Raw genomic sequence first — 22,467 nt, forward strand, 5'->3', positions numbered from 1 at the left:
TTTTTTAATGCTGATAGTCTTGTCTTCAGGTCTGATATAAATATGTTGGTTTGGTTTATTTTTTGACCCATTGTTATTAACAAAACTTTAAAATTCCAGGGTATAATGGTGTTTCTGGCTGCTTGGGGTTATAGTTCTTAAGGCCCACTTGCTGATCTGAGAGCCAGAATGTTTGCATTTAATTCTGCTGCGTGGTTGAGTTCTGGTATAGAAAACCTGCATACTGCTGGCTATATGTAGGAAAACTTGCTGCCTTGAAAAGTATATTATACATGTTTTGAATTCTTGTGTTTTAATGATAATAGTTTTAAGGTTTAGCTGTTGAAATTACATACAATTATGTGTTAAATAACCTCAGATTCAAAAATGTTCTGCTTACCATAGCTGTTGGTCTCATCTGTTTAGAGAACTTCATTCTTTAAGCTGTAGTTAAGGAGAACTGTTTATTTGATTTTATGTCAGTTATGAATAAAGATTATAGGTTGACATTGTGTATGTCTTATACCAGACAAGTTAAAAAAACTGAAAAATAACCATAATTAGACAATTGTTTGACAAGAAAACCTGAGAATTATGGGTTCAGATCATAAAATGCATCTTTTGGTGCAGAAATGTAAGGGAACGTTGAATGATGTAGACTGAAATTTTTTTAATTAATTTTTTTCTTAAATTCATGACAATTTAGAAGGAATGATGCTATGGTTATTTAAATCATTAAAAATTGATTCAATTCTGAGGGGGTGGGTTTTAAAACTGCATAAGATCTGAGCTGGTTCATACAGCCTGTAGGTTGGAGATGAGGCTTTTAAAAAAATTCTTCCCTTGTACAGAATTTTGGTTTTTTTCCTTAACCCTGGTTTATTTCTGGTTGCTTTATCATTATAGGAAAATGAACATTTGAAGAAATTTCAGGTGACGTGGGAATTGCACAACAAGCATCTGTTTGAAAATTTGGTATTTTCTGAGCCACTCCTGCAGAATAGCTTGCCAACGCTGGTGTCACAGCTAAGGTAGAGTTCAACTTTTGTTTTGTGGTTTCAAGAAGAGATGAAAGTTTGCAAGCACAGCATTAAAATAAAATATGCTGCTACAATTGAATTGGGAAAAATCTTTGTGGATCTCTCTTGAAAAGAGTGTTGTTGATTGAGTAGGCTGCTGTCATAACTTGCTTGTCAGAAGAATTAGAGCCCTAATTTGCTTAGTTGTAGGTTACCCAGTAAAATGACAGCATCCTGTGTAAATACTGATGGTATGACTGAATAGTACTGTTTTCAGTTATCAGTCATTGCTGCTGTTTCTACAGCTCTACAAGCAAATTAAAGCCTCATTGCCTTCTGCTTCCCATAGTGCACAGAACTGAATTTGGAGTTTTAAGCATCTTTTCACTGGAGAGACCCCCTTGCTGTATGCTTGTAGGTCTCATGGCTTTAAAACTCCCGAGGCATTAAATCGTATATTTTCTTAGTAGGGTTGCACTGCTTGTAATTTGTGTACTGCCAAAGTGTTTGGGTTTTCTAGGGAAGAGGTATTACTAGAAATTTTCTTTACCCTAAGTCCAAACATTTTTAACATACAGTCGTGGGTGGTTCTTGTTGACCTCTCAGTCTTGTTTGTGATGAAGACACACTTTTGATCTGTGTACATGTGGTTTAAAGGTATTGTCTTGGGTAATTTTCCGTGGTGCAAGGGCAGTTTGACTAATTCTGCTACAAGACATGTGCACAGTGAATCAAAAAATTTCTTTTGAGTTCTCCTTTTGCTAGTAGATACCAGCAAGGAAAAAAGAAGAGACAAAAAAGTTTAATTGTTGCCGGGCTCAGCAAGAAGTCCAAGGTCCCTCATAAGTTGCCTGATTTGTTTAGATGAAACTGGGTTGATATTGAAAGCATTTCTCCCCCTGCCCCAACAGCTGATTTTTTTGCTGTGTTCAACAGCATGTTAATTGTGTATTTTTCCATTGATCTGTGGCTTCTTTTTCTGTGATTATCCTTCATCATGTCCATGCTTTTTGACAAGGCCTCTCTGTGTCTCTTTACTCCAGCAATCCTGCCTATATAAAGGTATTTATATTGCCTTTATCTGCAGAGCTGAGAATGGTCTTAGTGAGCTTTATGGTTATTTCTTAACAAAAGCATTTTTCGTTTCCTGTACTTGTTCTGTGCTCCTGCAATTAAAGTCAGAGCGACTGACTTTAAGTCAGAAGTTGTGTTTCTGCTGTCACTGTGGTGACAGCCATCTTCAAAGCTTACAAATATGATGAAATCAGAATCTGTTCCTGCAGGACTTTCTTTTCCAATGCATTTGTGTTTTCTGGGTAGTTTATGTGAAACACCCTTGAACTTACGGGTTTGCCTATTTGGTTGACATGAATCATTTTTTGACAGGAAAGATTCAGCACAAGCTTCCCATTTCTAGGTTATTTAATGCGTATCTTGTTGTTCTTTGACAAACATAGATTCTGTTTGTGTTCATGGTCTCTCAGGATTTTATTGTTGAGTTCTGTGTCTTGAAGTGACAGAATTAGATTTCTCTGGGAAGGATATGTTTCTGCCTTCCATTGGAAATTAGTGGAGAAATGTTCAATCACAGAAGGCTCACATGGAAATGCAGTGATCAGCCTAGTCCTCTGGACATTTGGTGAACAGAGTATCACTTATGTGCAGTAGAGAAAGTATTGCCAGAGCTACTTTACAAAGAGCATTTGCCTCATTATTTTCTCTTCCTGAAGAGAAATGTGAAATGGCATTTTGATGTCTCAGCTTCACTTAGATTTTGGGTGTTCATTCTTTCTTTCATCCTTTGCCTAAATCACTAAATTTTTTCCATATCTCTGGCTTTTTCAAAAAGGTGTTCTGTGATTAGTTCCAAGGATGCTTATCAGATGTCAGGCTAGAAAAGGTGTTCATATAGGGAGGTTTAAACAGCAGCCTTGTGGGGATGGAGTTTGCTTAGCTGATACAAGATCAGCTGTGTCAGTATTCCACAGCTGACAGGGGACATCTGCTGGGGTAAACTACCAGGGTCTTCATGTGTTGTGTCTTGTTTGGCTGCATAGTCAGCAGCTGTGGCTTGTTTAGGAGGCAGCTCAGCTGCCGAGTCTGCAGACCAGCTGTAAGGGCTGTCCATGGCTTAGCGAGAGTTAATTAGTCAGCAGGGCTTCTAGGTCAGACACAGCATCTCATGAGGATGAATTTCATGAGTGTTTGAGGAAATCCAGTTCTTTCAAAGGTCAGTGGGTAGTACTTCCTGATCAAGGTGTCAATATGAAGAGTTTCTTAGAGGTTAAATAATATTGGTTGGGTTAGGATGCTTCTGATTACATGCAGCCTCTGACATGCCCTCTGAATTCACCACACTGCTTTATTGGGATGTGGTGACCAAGGAAGTGACCGATATTTGGGGCTGCTCTGTCTGCTGTGCTTTTCCACCATGGGATGGGACAGTGGTGAGGATATTTGCAGAGCTTTGGTTAAATGCCATTGTCCAAAAAAATTGTGTTACTGATGAAAATATTAAGGCATACAGTTTGTCAACAGGTATGGCTTGGAAGTCTCAGTTACTTTAAAGTGAGCAATTCTTGTTAAATTTTATGTATGTGTTATCCTTTTTATCACCTTTGTTTTTACTGCAGTTGAGGAACGTACTCCACCTCTGTTTAGAAGACTGAAACGTTAACTAAATTGTTACTTTATACTTGCCTTGGGGGGGTGAAAGTGTATTTACTAGGATCACATTACCTTTACTCAGAGTCACAATAAAAAATTAAAGTGTAAATGCTGTTGCATTGCTAGTACAATTTTTTAAAATTGAGTTCTTTATCTTCTAACTTGAGCATATTTTAAAAATTATTTAATGTACAACTACTGTGTGAAAGAACAGTAGTAGTCAGGAGCACTTATGATAAAAAATTACTGATTTTTATATACTAGGGATCTGATTTTCACTTAATTACATAATACTAGAAACAAAAGTTCCAAAAAAAGTAGTAAATTGTGGTCTAGTAACAGGAGTTGACAGTATTTGTACTAATAGTAAGGCAGTGTTGTGTCATGAAGGCACTGTATCCACTGAAACTTCTTTTTGTATTCTTCAACCCGCAGACATCCCAAGTTTTTATGTGCAGAGTTGCTTGTGCACCCTTCTCAAGTGGTTGTGTTGCAGGTTCTGGAGAAGAACAATAACACAAATTTGAATTTATTGGCAAATTCACACTATCAGCTGGAACTTGGTGCTTACTGAGTTGTCTGTTTGCTCAGCTCTTCATTATACTTAATTGCCAAGTTAAGGGGTTAGTTCTTTGCCTGGTGACAGGCAGGAGGACTATGTTGTTCTGAGGTTGGGTTGACATCCTATTGCAATGAAAATCTATAACCTCCCTGAAATGCTGGAACTGGGCTTAAATATCACATTTTGTGATGCTTCAATTTTGTTTTTTTGGTACTGGCTTTGATTGCTACACAACCTCTGTGACGAATTAATTATCAAACAGCTTCTCCTTAATTACCAAGTAGAAAAATGTTGTAAAGCTTCAGTTTATTTATGTCACTTGACAGGTCATTACAATTCAGTGTGGTTTAAACACATGTTATTGAGTAGAATTTGTCTTTTATTATTTGTCAAGTCAATGTATTGGGAGTTGGCATATTTACTTAAGAAGCATTATGCTGTGCAAAGATGCAGCAGTAGGAAGGGAGGTAAGTCTGTCTCCTATTTCTGGGGCTCCTCACAGACACAGTCAGCAGTGACTGGCATACCCATGTTGTGAATTCCATGCTGCTCAAGTGATAGTAGATAACTGCTTGGATCTCACTTGCCTCATTCTACAGCACATTTCCCACCTGGAACTCCAAGTCATCTAGTATTCTTTTTAGCACTGGTCATGAGAGTTCTGCCTAACAAGCTTCTGGCTTTATTTTTGTTATGTAGCTCTGCAGTGTATAGTCAACATATATATTTAGCCCATAGAATTCGGAAGGATAAATATATCAAGCAACCGAATTTGAGCAAATAGGTTTGTCAGTTGGTTGCTCATGGGAAAGAGGCTCTAGCAATGTGGCACTTCCCACATTCTTGCTATTGTTGGTTACAGAAGATTGGAATAAGCAGACTTTGGATATTTTTTGAAAAACTACTAAAACCACTCAATTTTTGGGACACAAGCAGCTCTGTGGGCCTAGGTGTGTGTCAACGATCACATTTTCACAACATTCTTTTTGGCTGGCAGATCATACAAGTGTGATTCTTCAGTGAAATGTCTCTTCTGTAACAAGTGCTGTTTGAACTTTTAGGCTTGGAACAACCCACGATTCCTGTAGTGAAGATATGTACAGTACCTTGCTACAAAGGTATCATCAGCTGGAACAGGAAATGGGCCAAGTTGCTGAAGCATGGCTTGAATGCCAGAAAAGAATAGATGATTATGTTGATGAACAGGTAAGAGTCATGCAAACAGTCTCAAGACTGATTATGTAGAGAGCAGCCCATGCAGGACTTGCCATCAGTGAAGAAAAATTTCTTGGGTATTTTTATCCAGGACTTTGAAGCCACAAAATGTAACTTTTTTCATTCATGTCAGTCATTCACAATAGAAAAGCATGAACTTAAAATACTTAGTGGTGATTGTACAATGACATATTCAAATTGTTGAAGCAATTGTTTAGAGATGGTCTTTGAACATTTTATAAATATGTTAGCCAGTGAATGAGCCACAGGAAATAAAAGTAACCCCTTCCACAAAACCCCCTAAGCTTTCAAAATAACAAGTACACTAAATGAAATCCAGAGGAAGAGGTAGATTTTAAAAGTTACTGCATGTTTCATAGTGTCATGATGATCATTGCACAGTTGTCAAAATGGAAACTGCAGTTTGTCTCAATGCATAAATATTTGAGACCTCTGAAGCAGTACTTTAATCAAGTATATGATCTGATAGCTTATTCTTCTGGATTTGTGCTGCATTTCAGAGAATAATCATGTTATTGTGCTGACTCTTTCGTTGCTGAGAGCTTAATTTTCAGAAAAATAGCTGTTTATTTTGCAAGTGGTTGTTTATACTCTTCAAAAATTTCTCCTGTGGCTTTTGCCTCATGCTCAAAAACATAAATTTTTTTAAAGCACCTCAGGAAAAGAGTAAATATCTGCTTAGCTCAATCCTAAGTGTTCTAGAAGAAAAAATATCATGGAAATGCAACTAAAGATAGAGAATTCTATAGAAATTGCCTTATATTTTGAAGTTTTATGAGCAGTAGGAATATGGAGAACTAATTTGAGATTCAGTAATACTATGTTGCTTCCATAGATGACAAACATACTTTAGCCTTATGATACGCTGTAAATGTCCTTCAGAAGTTGTTCCCTGTTTTGAAGATTTAAGTGAACTTTTACCATTAATTCCAGTGCCTTAATGATGGAGACAGGATATAACTAATTTTATTTTTAGAGTTCACTCTTTATTTGGGGACTGCATCTGTGAGCTTTGAGTTAAAAAGTTTTCTCTTGGTCTGGTTGCTTTTGCTTTTTTTCTCTTTTTCCAAGAGAAATTTTGACCAAATAATATTTGATTGCAGTTCAGTAAAATGTCATCACCTCACATCTTATGCTATTAGAAGTCATCTTTCCCATGGTGTCAGGGTGTCATGGCTGTCTGATATTGCCTCTCTAGTAATAAAGGAGCCCACTTCACTGCCATCATTCAGCTATTTTTTAAATGGCATTTCTGTAGAGTCACATTTATATTTGGTTTCTGACAGGTTGTTCTGCACCACTTGATCAGCTCTTAACTGATTCTTCTGTATTTCTTTTTATCAAGTGACCATACAGCTGGCACAACTCCTGTCTTGTAGCATTTTTTAAATTTGCTCAGTGAAGCCTGTATCCTGTGCAGACAGGCACTCTTCTCCCAGTTGGAAAATTTCGTGTGAAAACTTATTTCCTTATGACCAAAAGTACTTGCAATGATGTGGGGGTCTGTAGGAGAAACAATTGTAAAACTTAAATCCTCAAATTTTAAAGAAGATTGTTGTATAAATAATGGTATTTATTTGTAGGAAAAAGCATTTTCACAGTCATGCCTTATACCCTGTGTTGGTGACGACCTGTGGTTGTACTCTCTTGGTCAAAAATACATTATTCAGTATAACCATCATACCTGAATTTGCAGTGATATTTTTGTCAACAAGTTCGAAATCAGAAAGCCCAGCTGCTATAGAAACTGTGGATCTTAATAGTGAATGCATGTTCTTTAGTTGCTTGCTTCTTGGCACAACAAAATTGTGAGGTTTTCTTGTGTGGTGGTGTTTGAAAAGTTAAAAAGGAAAGGAGATTTAAGAATGGTTCTCACTTATGTATTGTGGAACTATACCCAAAGTAACCCATCAGCAAAGATAATTGATGGGCCCTCCACTATAGTATGTTATGCTATTTGTTGGTAAAAAAAGAGATTAACTCTTGCAAGCAACACAGATATTAATTAAGACTCTAAGATAGCTGTGTCATGCACACACATAACTAAATACACTGGTGGGCCATGTGTGTATGCTGTGATAAAGTTTAGAATAAGGAATCATCTGTATCAGTGCCTGTATTAGTCATATATTAAATCTGAGGAAAATCTTTGGAGTATCTTGAGTAAAGGAGAGGTTTAAGTGTATGCAGCCTGTACATCCAGATTCTGATTTCATTATCAAACTTACATTACATTTACCTAGGAGGTCCTGTGTTATTTCAACAAGTAATGGCTAGACAGTCATATGTGCTTCATGCCAAAGGATTTCTTTTTTTATTATTATATTATTTTTTTAATGGAAATATTTTTGCCCAGCAGAGCTTCTTGTTTGTTTCTCCATATTGATGTGTGATTTTATTTTTTTTTTAAGTCCTGGTCAACTTAATAGACAAAATAATATGGGCATAAATTGGCTTTTGTCTTTATGGTGGCTCTGTTGAAGCAATCGTTATTTCTGTGTGCTGAGACTTTGTGATAGGAGGAATTATTTTTGTTATTTCTAGTGGAATAGTCTAGGAAAATAGTTTCACACATGAAATTTGGGAAGATCAAATGTGCGATTTACATTTGGTGCAGACTTTAAAATTTGGAAGAAATAAGCCTCCTATGAAATGTGTCTAGACATCAGAGTTTTCACAGATGATTTAATATTATGTTTCTGTTCTGACCAGGCTGCTGGCTTCATTTCTTGTTTAAATCCATGTCAGAATGGAAGAGAATTTACTTGTCTGTCTTGCTTGTCTGATGGAGCTCAAATACTTTTTAGCCTCAAATAAATAGGGAGGAAGGAAGAGGGGTGATAGTGACCCTCTCTTCTCCATTGGGCAGTGTTACTCATATTTAGTCCAGATGTACAAGACTGAAGTGCAAATTTTTTCTTCTGATGGCATTTGAATTTATCTCTCACTCCCTAGCAGAGTTCTTGGGCATGGTTCATGTAGTTTGTATTGCAGCTGCTTTGCTCTGGTGAAATAGATATTCACTGGAGAAAAGAAAGGAGGGAGAGAAGTGGGTTTCTATTATTTATGGAATCAATAACTTAAGATACTTGTAGGCATGGAGTATTGGCAAGGCTGCAAAGGTGAAAGTAGGAAAACTTGAGTGTCAGCTCCTGTTCCCATTAATGCTCAGGTACCAGGCCTTACCCTGTGCTGTTTGCTGTGACAGTTTCTTGGCAGGCTTGAGTAGGCAGCTCCCAGTTAATGCACTGGCTGTTTTAAATATCATTCTCTGGCATTGAAAGTCTTCTCTTACAAAGTGTAGTGAATGCAGGTGGCTGACTTTGATGGTGAGGGTTCAGGTGTCAGGGCACCCAAACCAGTGAGAGCTGCTGGCCTTAAATATAGCTCAAGGGTTCTCAGGGGCTGATAGTTCATCCAGGATGAAATTTCTGATGTTGCTTGCCACAGGCTCTGCAAGTACCTTTTAGTGTGTCTGAGAAATGGTATGAGTGATTTAAGAATATTTTATGGGTGTCCTTTTTTTTCTTATTTTTTATAAACACGTGGGGACATAGTAAATTCATTTTTTGGTGTTAGCATTATCTCACTGGAGTAAAGGAAATCCAAATCCACTGTGGTAATTAAAATATGATGCTGATAGTTTCAGAAATTAGTTAGGCAGATTTTTTCCACTTAATACTGCTTCAGATCCCCAGCTTAAAATTTCATCTTCCTAAGTAAATAATGATAATAGCAATAATATACTTAGCTTGGTAGTAGGACTTAAAACTTTTTATCAAGTGTGAATTTTTGGAGGCATGCTTTTGAAGATAAAAAGAATGTTGCTGATGGTGTAACCTAGTGGTCTTTGGCTCACTAACCTATTTTATGAAGCAATCTCTTGTATTCTCTAAGGTGATAGATTATGAATATTATTATTATTTAGGTAAATTTTAAAAAACATCTGTAAAAGATAACCCAGGTACTTGTTTTTCCTCACTGATGAAGTAATGCTGTTAGATGTTGTAAGGTATGACAGGAGTAGTTTTGTTCTTGCATTGTGTTGTGTTAGAATTCATGAAAGCTTTTGTGTTCCCTCAGAGTCAATTTATTTACTAAATCAGTACAACATCATTTGTGTACAAAAAGTTACATACTCTTATGTTCATTTATGTTGATATGATTAGAGAGATAAGCAATTATAAAGTATTTTTCCAGCCTTAGATAAATCAAGGGGCATGAAAAACTTTGAGGAATAAATAGTGTTAGTCTAGGTCACTACTTTTGATTCTTTTGACTCTTTGACTGATTAGTTCCACATGTGATACTTCAGGGTTTACACTTGAGCCTGCACTGGGGCCTTGCTGTAAATCCAATATCTCTAGATTTTAATGTATTGCAGTGAATCTGAGATGTTGAGTATTTGATAGCAATCACTGTTTATTAAAAATATTATGAAACTATTTAATGAAAAGAGATACCAACATAAGGAGTAAGAGTGGAAAAAACCAAGTGGAAAATACAAGTGAAAAAATAATGTAAATGAATATAAAATCTTTTGTTTAAGTGACTCAGATTATTAGCAAATAAAACACATTTCATATAGACTAGGTGTGTAAGTGCTTGCAGAGTAGTATAGATAAGCTAGGTTTAATGAAACAGGCCAGTTGACAACAAAGTAGGTTTTCTATTGTTAAATCAATGAGTTTTCCTCAAATTCTGTTTTAGATGGCAATGAAAACAAAACAACGCATGCTAAAGGAAGACTGGGAATTTTTTAAACAGAGGCGTTTTATTGAAGAGCAGGTAGGATTTTTTTTTTCATACCCTTCTAAGTTATACTAATCCTGCACATATATTTCTAAGATGCAAACATGAGTATAGTATGTTGTACTAGTTCTGTGCAGTCTAATTCTGCAACTATGCCAGGCATGAAATTTGCTCAGTTAAAATAGAGAAGTGAGATCCAAGAGGAGCAGGTAAAAGTCTGTAATCTCAGTTACTACAAGGTAGAACATAAACACTATGGACTTAGGACTGAAAGCCAGGTGTTTAAAATCTTTGTACAAAAAAAAAGAGGAATTTTTGTTGCCCTAGAGTGGGATCCAAAACAGCCAATACATTGAGTGTGGAGCTGTCTTGATGTACATTGTAGGGAATACTGTGCTCAAGAGTTTAACAAATGCCTGCGTGTGTGCAGGAGTATGAGCCTCAGTGTCAGGGCAGGTGATTCCACCTGTTGGGACTCTGGAGATAGCTCCTGCACTTGTTTTTTGGGGAAAGGGCTGAGCAGAACTGTGTTCCTTTTTTTAAGCTGTAACCAGAGAGGGGCCAGTAGAAGTTTCTACCTTATTATAAAACTGCTGTTTAAGACTCAGTACTCTCTTCTGCAGCCTAGAAGTGTTCAAGTGTGCATCATGCTTTCCATAAGAGTACAGTGGGCTTCGGATAGAGTCAACTCTGGATGGAGAACCTCTCCGTTCCTGTACCAGTATGCAGAAAGAAACGCTAGTCATGAGCCAGAGAGAGTATGATAGTACATTTTAATAAACTTAAACTTAAGCTTAAATTGGCAATGTCTCAAAGCAGTCATCAGTAAGTACTTTTTCCTATAAGGAACATAAGCCTGCGTTAACCATGTATTCAGAACATCTGGTATACAGGTCTCCTCAGAGGACTTGAGGAAGAATCCTCTTTTTCCTTGATCCTAATTGGCCTTAAGTGAGCTGTAAGACCATGGCTGCTTAGGTAAGGATCAGGTCTGGGCATCTGTAGAAGTGGGAGCATAGGCACATCCTTGTTTAACCTAAGGCTTGTAGGTATCTAATGGAATTAGGTGCTTTCAGGATTAGGCCTCTGCCAGGTGGAGATTATTTGGATTGAAATTTTTACTAATGCAGTCAAGTCCTGTTTTGGGCAGCTACTCTTGACTCCATACCATTGTAGCTAACAAATTAGTCCTAAATTTTTTTGATTTGCAAGTTAAGGGTCAGTTTGCTTTTCCCATTTGTCAGCAGTGTCCTTTTTTGCATATCATGAAACAAGACAAAAAACTGTTCAAATTGAGAATGCATCAGCAAAAATACAGTGCAAGATGTACGTATGAATGAGTCAGGGAGACAGACTTGTCCACTTTCCTATTTCATAGTAGAGACAGATTTTATTTGAAGGGTATTGATGCCAAATGTTTGTCATTTGTAACTTTGAACTTCCTTTTTGTGATCAAAATGCCACCTTCGTGGAATTATTCTGAATTATTTTGCTTTTAAATAATTTTGCCCAAAGAACCCTTTTTGGTTATGTAACTTGTCATTATGTGCCATTGAGTTTTTAATGGGAAGACTTGCACTACTAAAACACTGCTTTTACCATTTACTTCAGCTTAATAACAAGAAAGCACTATCTGGGGAGAACAACTTCACAGACACAATGAGACACATGCTGTCATCACGTTTGAGCATGCCTGACTGTCCCAACTGTAATTATAGAAGAAGGTGAGCTGATGTTTTTAGTATGAAATCATAAAAAATCCTTACTTTTCTATTCAAGGAAAAAAGCAATACATTATTGGAACAAAGAATGTGGTTACTTTAAATAAATGCTAGTTAAACAAGATCATAAAAATCTGTAATTTAATTTTTGAGCAGATGTACTTGTGATGACTGCAGCCTTTCACACATTTTAACGTGTGGCATCATGGATTCTCCCATAACGGATGACATCCACATTAACCAGTTACCACTACAAATTGATTCTGCTCCGGATTATTTATCTGAAATCCGCCCACCCAGTATGTCTTCAGCAAGTTCAGGATCTGGTTCCAGCTCACCTATCACAATTCAGCAGCATCCCAGACTCATCCTCTCAGATAATGGTTCTGCACCAACTTTGTAAGTTGCTTTTTTTGTTTTGAATTTTTATAGTGAATTGAACTTAAGCAGGCAAATGACACTGGCAGGCTATCATTATGTAATGCTAGTTTTGCCTCAGAAAATTATTTAATAATGGTAGTGTGTTCAGCTGGCCACAACTCCAGCTGTATGTTGTGCAAAAATATATATATTAAAAAAGATGTTGTCAGATTTCTGAAAATTTCTGAAGATACTGAAAATCAGTATTGCTATAATTTTTTGTAGTCCATACTTTCCTGCTTTGCAATTACAGGGACATCAGATTCTGATCTACTTTAGAGCATTGTCTTAAAATGTCAGATTTTCTTAAACTAAGTAAGGAACTGGCATTCCTTTCTTCAAAGGATTGTCATTTCACATGAATCACTTTAGTTCCAAAAAAAGCCTTTATTATTTGGCTTTTTGGATTGTTGAACCTGTGTTAACATGGCTTGCATCAAAAATTTTTGTCCCTATCAGAAGGATCTGCCACCCAATTTCTTACACTACAATCAAAGTCTTTATCAGATTTGAGACATTAGTCTAATGGTGGACTTCCACCCCTTCCCGATTCCAAAGAGTAAAAGTTGCTTGGTGGGCTGGCTTTTGTACTCAGTATGGGTACAGCTAACCAAGAGTCTCCTCTGTTATATGCTATTCTAAAGAAATACTTTAAAACCCCATCTTGAGTTACTTGCATGGTGGGAGCACTGAAATAATGAAATACCTGCTGTAGGTACCGTCAGGGGAATTGGCCGGTGTGTTCCGTGCTCACACGCTGTGATGAACGAGGACAGTGCAGACGCGTGGGGTGTTTCTGGTGCCTGTCAGTCACTAAGTTCCATTTCCTCTAAGCATTTATCTACTGCCACCAATAGTTTAGTATTTCATTACAGAGCTGTAGCTTCTGAACCCATTCGGGGAGCGCTTGAAAACAGCTACGTGTTCTTAAATGTGTACTTTGCCATTTCTATAAACTCTCGCTAATTTTGGTGCCGAAATGTCAAAAATTGTTCACTTTGTCTCTTCAGAAGCTAGTTCAGTTGAATCCAAGTATTATTTACTGTCAGAAGCCTATTTTTAGGGAAATACCACTGCTCCTTGGGGAAGTGCCATTTTATGTCTCATACTATCTGCTGTGTTTTCTTTCTTTATTGCACATTTGAAATATGCCTAATGGTGCCATCATGTAATTAAATTTTGGCTGAGTATTTTATGGCATGCAACAAGATAAAAGCACACAGTTTAAGAGCTCTTTTAAGAGCTCTGGATTATTGTAGCAACATGAACTAACTGATCTTTGCAACACTTCCCTGGAGTGAGTAATTAAATGTGCATGTCCTTTTACTATCTATCTGTTAGGCAAAAAAATTCTACTAAATATTTCAGAGCAGATTTTGAAAAGCATGCAGATGTGGGGTTGTCTACCAACTAATGGCTATTGAGAAATTTAAGGGCTACTGTAATGTGTTCAGTGTTCCCTTTTTACTGATGTGGCATTTAACGTGTGGAAAAACTCAAATTATGTTGTGGTTTTTTCCACTTAGCAATTTCTATGAAGGAAGACATTGGCTTAAGGCTTTTTTCATCAAATTGAAGGTCATCAATATCCTGGTATTATTAATTCCATAGATTTTTGGTCAGAAAACAGTGTTTGAAAAATATTTTCCCAAAACCAGCAGAGAATCTTATTTTTAATTGAGTCTGTCTTTCAGGCATGTGACTGCTACATTGAGTAGGATTATGTGGCAGATTGTTTGTTTTACTTGCTTGAAAAAGTAAATTCAATTGAAGAACTTGAAAGACCATCTGTTGACTCCTAATTGGAACATTTATACAAGGGATGCCCTCAACTTTATTTCATCTTGGTATTCTAGCTGCTTTCACTATAACTGAGCGCTGGGATTGATCTAAACCTCTTTTCCCCTCAGTGGTAGTGATGATGATGATGTTGCACCATTATCAGCAAAATTTGCTGATATCTACCCACTGAATAATTACGATGATGCCGAGGTTGTAGCCAACATGAACGGAATCCACAGCGAGCTAAACGGCGGCGGCGAAAACATGGCACTGAAAGATGAGGTACAGCATTTACAGTGTCCCAGCTTGTTCTGCTTTTTGGATGTGCTCACTGGAGAAATGCTTGTCCTTATTAATGTCCCTGTGTTAATGAGTTAATGTTGTCCAGTCTCCTCAGGTGAGCAGTACTAGCAGCAGTTCTTCAGAAGCAGATGATGAAGAAGCAGATGGGGAGAGCAGTGGTGAACCACCAGGGACTCAAAAGGAGGAAATGACTCTAGGAAAAAGGGCATTAAGGAAAGATGAAACAAAAATGGATAGTCCACCACCTTCTTACCCCAGTCAGCAGGTACAGTCATCTAAAAGCATCTTGTAGTAGATTAATTTCTGAAATGTGGCTGTTGAATGAGGAGACATTTACATCATCAATTAATTTTTTAACTTAAATATTTTAAGTTGTCAGTAGGTAAGTATGACACCTAAAACAACTAATTGTTACGCTGTCATGTCAAATAATCTTTTAGTCAAAACCTGAAATATGTTAGTTATTTTAAAAGTTGCTTCAGGAAAAGAGGAAAAAGCTTATTCCTAGCTGCATGAATGAGAAACATAAACTAATAAACATTTCTGTTTGGAAGATCAACCTGGTCTTTGCTAAATGTTAGTGTTGCATTATTTGAAGTTAATTAGGGTGGGGGGTAGATGTTATGAGTACTTAGTTAACACATATTTCTTTCATACTCTATTTGAGGATTCCCTTTCCCTGTGTAAACCCTGTGTATTTAAATCAGTTGCATGACTTAACATCATGGGTCTTGGGATGTTTGGTCTGTTTGTTTTTAATGGTTTGAGATTATGAAGCTCTTGACTGTAAGGTCATCAGACCACTTAGAGAACCATACCTGGAGTATCTGCTCTGCAAGTGGCAGTGTTTGGTTTAAGACCTGATCACCAAAGCAAAGGATCCAGTGGATTTGTCTCTTCAACCACAAGGATTTCAATCTAAGTTACCCTGCAGCTCCAGCACAGGCTCACTGCTTTGAGAGAGACTGTCACTTATTTCTTCTTATTGCATGAGCAATTCCATACTGGTACACCTTTGAGAGCTTAGACAATAATCATCTCCCAGCAGATGTTATCCTCTGGGTAGGATGTTTTAAGACCTTCCACTGGAAGTATTAATGGTATTAAACTCATTTTCTTTCATCAAGTACATCAAGGGTTTATTCTATGTATTGCTGACCTATGCCATAAAAGTTACATGGGGTGAGACCTCTGTCAGACTAGTCTGAAACTGGTGAAGAGATTCAGTATTTGTTGTGGAAAATCAAATTAGATTATATAATTCTGCTTGCCTTAGGGAAGCAAACTAAAATGTAAGATAAAAAGATGGATTTAGCCTTTTTCTTTTCTTTGAGGAATAAGAGTATTTTCAGAATGATTCTGAGGAAGTCTTAATGACTTTCTTTTTTTAGTCTGATCTTCTGATCAGAGCTGAGTAGTGTAGTGTTGTATTTAAGTGATCAATTTCACTTGTACATGTCATGTGAATTTGAGATTATTTTGGCATTACCTCTTGGTTTTGCTAATTTACTCAGTACCTCTGTTTCTCTTGGATTCCTTTTCAGTACCCAGTTTATCAGAATTGGGTTTTTTGTTTGAAATATTTTTTCCATTTTCATTTGTTAGTAGATTAGTGTTGATTTCTGGATAGTACTGATTTTTTTATTAGAAAAGTGAGGGTTTTTATTTTCTTTATACATGAAATTAATTCAGTTGTTGTATTTGGTTTATGACATCTCTGTTATTTGTTAAAATATACCTTGTGTTAAAGGCTGTAATGCCTTTAAATTATAATGATGAGTTAGTTGTTTCTGAGAGGAAGGGATATTTAAGAAGAGCATCACCTGTCAATTCTTCTTTAGAAAGCTAGTCTTAATGTTACATTTTTGGAAAAACGTGAACTGCCACATTGGTGGGAAAAGGAGAAATTGGGAAGTATTTTTGGTATTGCTTCTGGTAAAATTATTTACCAGTGAAATGTCAGGTGACAGTGGCTGGAAAAAGTAATGAGCTGAAAGGGAAATGGAGCTGCTCTTTCCTGGGCTGCTTTTCTTCTGAAGTCTTGAGCTCTTTTGAGACAAAGACGCTAACAATACCTTGAGAACAGTTCAAGTTTCTGAAGTGTGAATTTTTCATGGTTGGTGCGATTGTGAAATTTTTGCAAGAAATGTCAGCCTCACATATTTACAGAGTAGTTGAGTTTGGAAGGGGCTTGTGCAGATGATCCAGACCTGCCTTCCTGGTCCAAGCAAGATCATCTAGAGAGAGTTGGTCAGCGCAGTGTCCAGTTGGGTTTTGAGTACCACAGTGAGTGGAGGCTCTAGAACTGCTGTAGGTGTTATGCTCCAGTGTTCAGCCACTCTCACAAATGAGTGGTTTGACTGGAATTTCCTGTATTTCAGTCTGTGTCCATTTCCTCTGATCCTTTCATGGGATGCCAGTGAGAGGAGCCTGGTGCTGTCCTCTCTGTTCTTCCCTTCCCCACCCAGTTAGGAAGCACACGCTGGTAAGATCCCACTGAGTCTCCTCTGTTGAGGAGTGCTCTCCTAGTGCTCTCATTCACTCCTTGACAGATGCTCCCATGTTTGTGGTCCTTCCCTGGTGTGACAGCAGGGTGTCCATGTCTCTCATACTGGGGAGCCTAGAACTGAGCCTGCCACTGGAGTCAGCAGTGCTGAGCAGAGTGGAGAGGTTGCCTCCCTGGACGTGCTGTTTGTGCTCTGCCTAATGCAGCTGAGGACTGCTTCCAGTTTTATCAGCTAATCAACTCTTACCACTACTTCCTACACCCATTTTTTACATCTGCTTGGAAAATTGTGAAAAATATTAATCCAGTTAGTTTTTTTTTCGTTTATACTGGGGTGTTTGCCTTGTAATGATCAAATGCTGTCAGGGTTTGTATCAGTATTTTGCTTGTTGTCACTGCTAGTGGACATTAAATCTCTGTATGGTATGAAATCTCTCAGTTTTTAGGGTATTCTTTAAGTAAGATAAAGATTCTTCACTACTGCTTTGCTTCAATATGAGGCTTTTCTATTGATACTAGAAAAAAAATCTGTGGATGCTCTGAAAATATTAATTGATGTATGCAAAATGAAATAATACTACTGATTACTAAGATTTTATGTTTGTTGAGTAGATGAAATTTTTGATGGGTTTTGTTGGGGTTTTTTGTAGGCTGACCAAGGTCCAAATGCTTGTGAATGTCACGTTTGCAAACAAGAAGCCTCAGGACTAACAGTCTCTGCACTTGCAACTGGACGCCTGCCTGCTGGGCACCAGTTTATGAATCCTGAAAAACCTGCACATCCTGCACTTCATCTTTATCCTCACATCCATGGGCATATACCATTGCATACAATTCCTCATCTGCCTCGTCCACTTATCCATCCCTCCTTGTACACTGCTTCTCCCTTCACACACAATAAGGTAAGCCTGACCAAGGAGATTGGTGCATCCCCATCCCAGGAAAAATTCTGTACAACTGTATAAACCAGCATGAATGAGTATCAGTGGAACAATGAAAAGTTGCTCCAAATTGTGGTTTTGTTCTAATATTCCTTTTGCAAGGAATGCTGAGGGGCAGGGAGTGAGATTCAGAATTGCTGGAAGGTTTGTACAGAATGGCTGAGGGTATTTTTTCATCAGTAAGACTGATAATGTCTGCAGTGTGATTAGAAAGCATATTGAGTCAAATCAGGCTTGCAAGGCAGAAGCAGTGACAGATCTTCAGTCAGTGTAAGAGAACTAATTAAGTCTTCATTTTATATGTATCAGAAAAATTTTGTATTCCATTTTGGCAATAATATTCCGAGATTTGTAGTTAAAATTTTTGTGAATTCTTCTCTTTTTTTTTTTTGTTGGGATTTGTTGGGTTTTTTTGGGCAAACAGAGACACGGGAGTCTTATTTCATATTTGTAAGGGGGTTTTTGTCCTTCAAGAGAACTTGTGTTTCTGCAGGTTCTGCAAAATTCTTTTGACCTTAAGCTCGTAAATAATAAACAAGAGAAAGGTGTGGAACAAGAATTGGGACCAAGTGACAGCTTTTCAGAAATATGAGTTAAACCCAAGCATTTCTGTTAATGGGGATGTTGTTTCACATAGGTTTAAAGCAGCTGAACTATGGGTGCTGCTGAGAGGGGCAAAAAAGCCTTTGTCATTAGGTACATCTTTGTCTTCTCCTGGTCTGACCCAGTGATCAACGTTGCAAAGAGAGTAGAATAATCCACCAAGATGACTCTTACTTGCTCTTTTTGTCCTTCTTAACATCCACTTTGGGTTTTCCTGTCTTGGGTGTCTCTTCCTTACCTCTGTTCCATAGCTGCAATGTGCCAGCAACAGCCCACTGCTGTTCTTTTGAAACCATGTTAGGTATTTATTTGCACCCATGTATTTGAATTTTCTTCAATGCAGGTTATTCCAGCCCCTCCCATCTTCACCATTAGGCAGATAATGAAAATCCTTCTTTATAAAAAAGGGAGCCTAGGTATTTAAGTAGTTTGTTTGGCCATGAGTTTCATATCTGAAAAGTCTTTGGACTCAACTGATATTTTTAATATATTTATCTGTAATATCTATATCTACTTCTGCATAGCTTTTAATTTGCATCAAATCTAGTATAAAAAGAGAAAAAAACTGCTTTTCCTTTTTAAAGGTGGCAGTATTTAATTCTAATGTTTATGTTGCATGAGGTCTCTGGGAGAAAGATCATTTTAGAGTGTGTATAAACAATTTCAGCCAGAAGAAATGGGGTGAGCCCAAACAACTTGTCTCTGTAAAACAAGAAAAAAATGTGTGCTTCCTTTTTTTCCCCCCAGTTGGTTCTTAAAATGAAAGGGTGTATTCCTTGCTTGTTAATTTAAAGTTAGGAACCACTTAATACTTGAAAATCAAAAGAAAGGAAGAAAATAATTAGCTTTTGGTTTATGTGTTTTATTTCTTTTTCTCTTGCCCTTATTTTCCATGCTGAAGTGTTTGTAATCCCTTTTTCACAATTGTCTTCTGTGGTAATGATTGTCATGTCAGAGAAGATTGTTTGTTTAGGCAGCTCATGCTTTGAAAGGCAGTAATTCCTAGCAAGTTCTAAATTCATACAAATACTTGTTTTTATTATATATTGACAAAACTATTTTTTGAGATTTGGGTATTTTGTGTTCATCAGTTAGCTTATTCTAAAAGCAGTGCTTTGTGAGTGTAAAATATATACATGTACGTACAATCTGTGTAATATATTCATTATAATTATTAACAAATCAGCCTTTTTATCTTTCTGGGAAATAGTGTCTATTATGCTTCTGATAATGCTTTTCCCAATTAAAACACTATCATTTGAATATTGGTGTTGGAGTGACTGTGCAAGCAAACAGAATATTAATGGGGAAAATACTCTTTGTTTTTGTTGTAGGCATTACCGCCAGCTCCAGTTCAGAATCATACAAACAAGCATCAAGTATTCAATGCATCTCTCCAAGATCATATTTATCCAAGCTGTTTTGGGAGCACTCCAGATTGGAATAGCTCTAAATTTATAAGTCTTTGGGGTTCAGAGGTGATGAATGACAAGAACTGGAATCCTGCTACATTTTTGCCTGACACAATTCCTGGTGAGGGTTTGTCACTACTTCACACTGACTAGTTAAAAGCCTTATGTTTTATGTTTCTTTTCAGGAATGGTGGGTTTTATAAGATGGGATTCTGGCAGATTTGCTGCCACTTCTACTCCAGTTGGACAGAAAATTGGAAAATAAATTCTTATGTGCTGGGGAGAAGATGCTAAAGGCAAACAAATGTGCTGGTTTTCACTGATGGTCATTGTAGAGTTATGTTTGTCTTCAGAAGTTTAGTATTGTAAAGGAAAACTTAAATAACTTCTAGACTTCTCCACAAAAGCCTGCCTTATTTCTGCAGGGTAGTAAGTGCACTGGTAACAAGGCACTGTGTCCTACTTCTTATAATGCACACAGATAACCAGTGTCATTGAGAAAGAGGCATAAATCAAGAAAAAGATTAATTTAAGCCAAGAAGCATTTGGAAATCCTAATGGTTAAAGTGAAAGAGAATAAAAGGAAAATTAGAGAGAGAGAAAAATCTTTCCATTCACATCCTAGCAAATACTAAGAAGCCTTTCTTTTATTTGTCCTGTATAAAAAAGGAGGCTTGGGGGTTTTGTGTGTTGGCTTTCTTTTTCAGACTCATCTGCTGCTAAGTTGTTCAAGCTACTACAGTGATACTTAGAAAGAAAGGCATTAAAAACATCCAGAAAACTTCCCCAGTAGAACAGCTCATCCATTTACAAATGTAGTTGTGGGTAGCTGTTCCAACAGATGGTTGGTGGCAGACTCATCTGTAAGGGCTATCACAAAGGTGTTTCTGTTAACTAGAATTTCAAATAAATAAATAAATGGTTTGTCATTTTGTATTGATAAATGGATGTGTTGTTTCATCTTGCAATTTTGTTGTGGCCTACCTTGATTTCAGATAGTGGATGTTATATATTTAGCATGTTAAAATGTTGTCCAATTAGAATTTTTCAGTTATAAATGGATGAAGATATCTGTAGCACATTTGCTACTTGTTAACACATTTTGTAACATTCTTAGAATTCCATCTTCAGGGTTTGTGATTCTGCTCTGGTACTTCCCAGCACATTTTGTGACAGCTACATTATCTGGGAGAATGGAGGGGGGAAGGAGGATTCCCCTCACTAATCCTACTAAGCCAACATTAACAACATATCCTATGTCTGCATTGGAATTATTGAATGTGTAATTTAAATTGTATAAAGACACTTCAGTAATTATGTGATTCTTAATTACTCCTTGTGTTTCAATTGAAGGGAGTGATATATTAGCACCAGCACTCTCAGAAATAAGACCCGAAGCACTTCCTACTACATCTAGCAATGAAACAACAGCAGTTACTGACAGCAAAGAGAAAAAAAATGCTGCAAAGAAGAAATGTCTGTACAATTTCCAGGATGCCTTTATGGAAGCTAATAAAGTTGTCATGGCAACCTCTTCTGCCACTTCTTCTGTCTCCTGCACAGCAACTACAGTGCAGTCAAGCAGCAACCAGTTCAAAGTATCATCCAAGAGACCTTCATCAATAGGTAAGGATTTATAACTCACACAGCTTCAGTAACTGGATCAAGTACGTGTAGCTAACTACAAGGATTTATATAAGGGTTTAATTTAGTAATATCATGCATCTTGGTGATTTTTGTTAGTTGCTGGCATTATTCTTGAGTTAGTCTCTGTACTTCCGGATTGAAGAACTTTGTGGAAAACCTTTATGTTAGGGTTGGAAATTGGTAATAGAAATTAGTTGAAATAGTGCTGATTTTTATAGAAGCTGAGAATATACAGTACTCTGATTTTATGGGGACTTACTAATTATTTTTAACTGCAAGTGGTTTCTTTTTTCCCACCAATTTAGGTGAAGTGTTCCACAATATTAATAAAGAGGACCATAGACATTCTGCACCAGTTGCACCACGAAATAGTCCTACCAGTTTAGCATCCCTTCCTTCACTATCTCCTGCTGCACTGTCTCCAGCCTCCACACCACATCTTCCAAATCTTGCTGCTCCTTCTTTCCCCAAAACTGCTGCAACAGCCCCTGGATTTGTGGATCCTCATTCAGGTCTTTGTCCTACTACAGTTGCACCTCCTACTTCAACCACAGACAGCTCTGTAAGTGCCCCACCAAGTGTCTGCAGGTAAGTTTGTTGTTATTCTTGCCATTCTTTTTTATTCAATAGAAAGTAAAAGAAAATACTAATACCTCTTCTCCTTTGCCACTGGTTGTAGTGTGAAAGCTGTGTTTGTGTTCAGCAGATGAAACCAAGTGCAGACACTTAGTATCTGACTTGATGTGAGACTTCACAAATATGATTTCCATTGTGAAGTCCAGTTACTGAATTTAGAGGCTTGAAAACAAATGTTTGCTCACTTCTGGAAATATTGCCTGGGATATACAAATCAAACTGTTCTTTCTTGCTCTAATTACTGGTTAATGATGGCTGCTGCTGAGACACAAACCTCTTGT

General features: G+C 37.2%; 1 protein-coding gene across 2 annotated transcripts in view; it reads left to right on the plus strand.

Moving 5' to 3' along the window:
- Window positions 1-22,467, plus strand: part of FAM193A (family with sequence similarity 193 member A) — a 77,119-nt gene that overhangs the window by 42,005 nt on the left and 12,647 nt on the right. The window contains exons 7-17 of one of the 2 annotated variants that reach the window (XM_084204564.1): window positions 886-1,010; window positions 5,289-5,433; window positions 10,174-10,251; window positions 11,827-11,939; window positions 12,093-12,335; window positions 14,267-14,420; window positions 14,527-14,706; window positions 17,598-17,849; window positions 19,826-20,024; window positions 21,257-21,529; window positions 21,856-22,138. In XM_084204564.1, the coding sequence (XP_084060690.1) occupies window positions 886-1,010; window positions 5,289-5,433; window positions 10,174-10,251; window positions 11,827-11,939; window positions 12,093-12,335; window positions 14,267-14,420; window positions 14,527-14,706; window positions 17,598-17,849; window positions 19,826-20,024; window positions 21,257-21,529; window positions 21,856-22,138 (2,045 nt within the window). The remainder of the gene's footprint in view (window positions 1-885; window positions 1,011-5,288; window positions 5,434-10,173; window positions 10,252-11,826; window positions 11,940-12,092; window positions 12,336-14,266; window positions 14,421-14,526; window positions 14,707-17,597; window positions 17,850-19,825; window positions 20,025-21,256; window positions 21,530-21,855; window positions 22,139-22,467) is intronic. The other variant, XM_084204565.1, reaches the window with a different exon arrangement.

The sequence above is a fragment of the Fringilla coelebs genome, assembly GCF_963513975.1.
Source record: "Fringilla coelebs genome assembly, chromosome: 4".
Taxonomy (NCBI): Eukaryota; Metazoa; Chordata; class Aves; order Passeriformes; family Fringillidae; genus Fringilla; species Fringilla coelebs.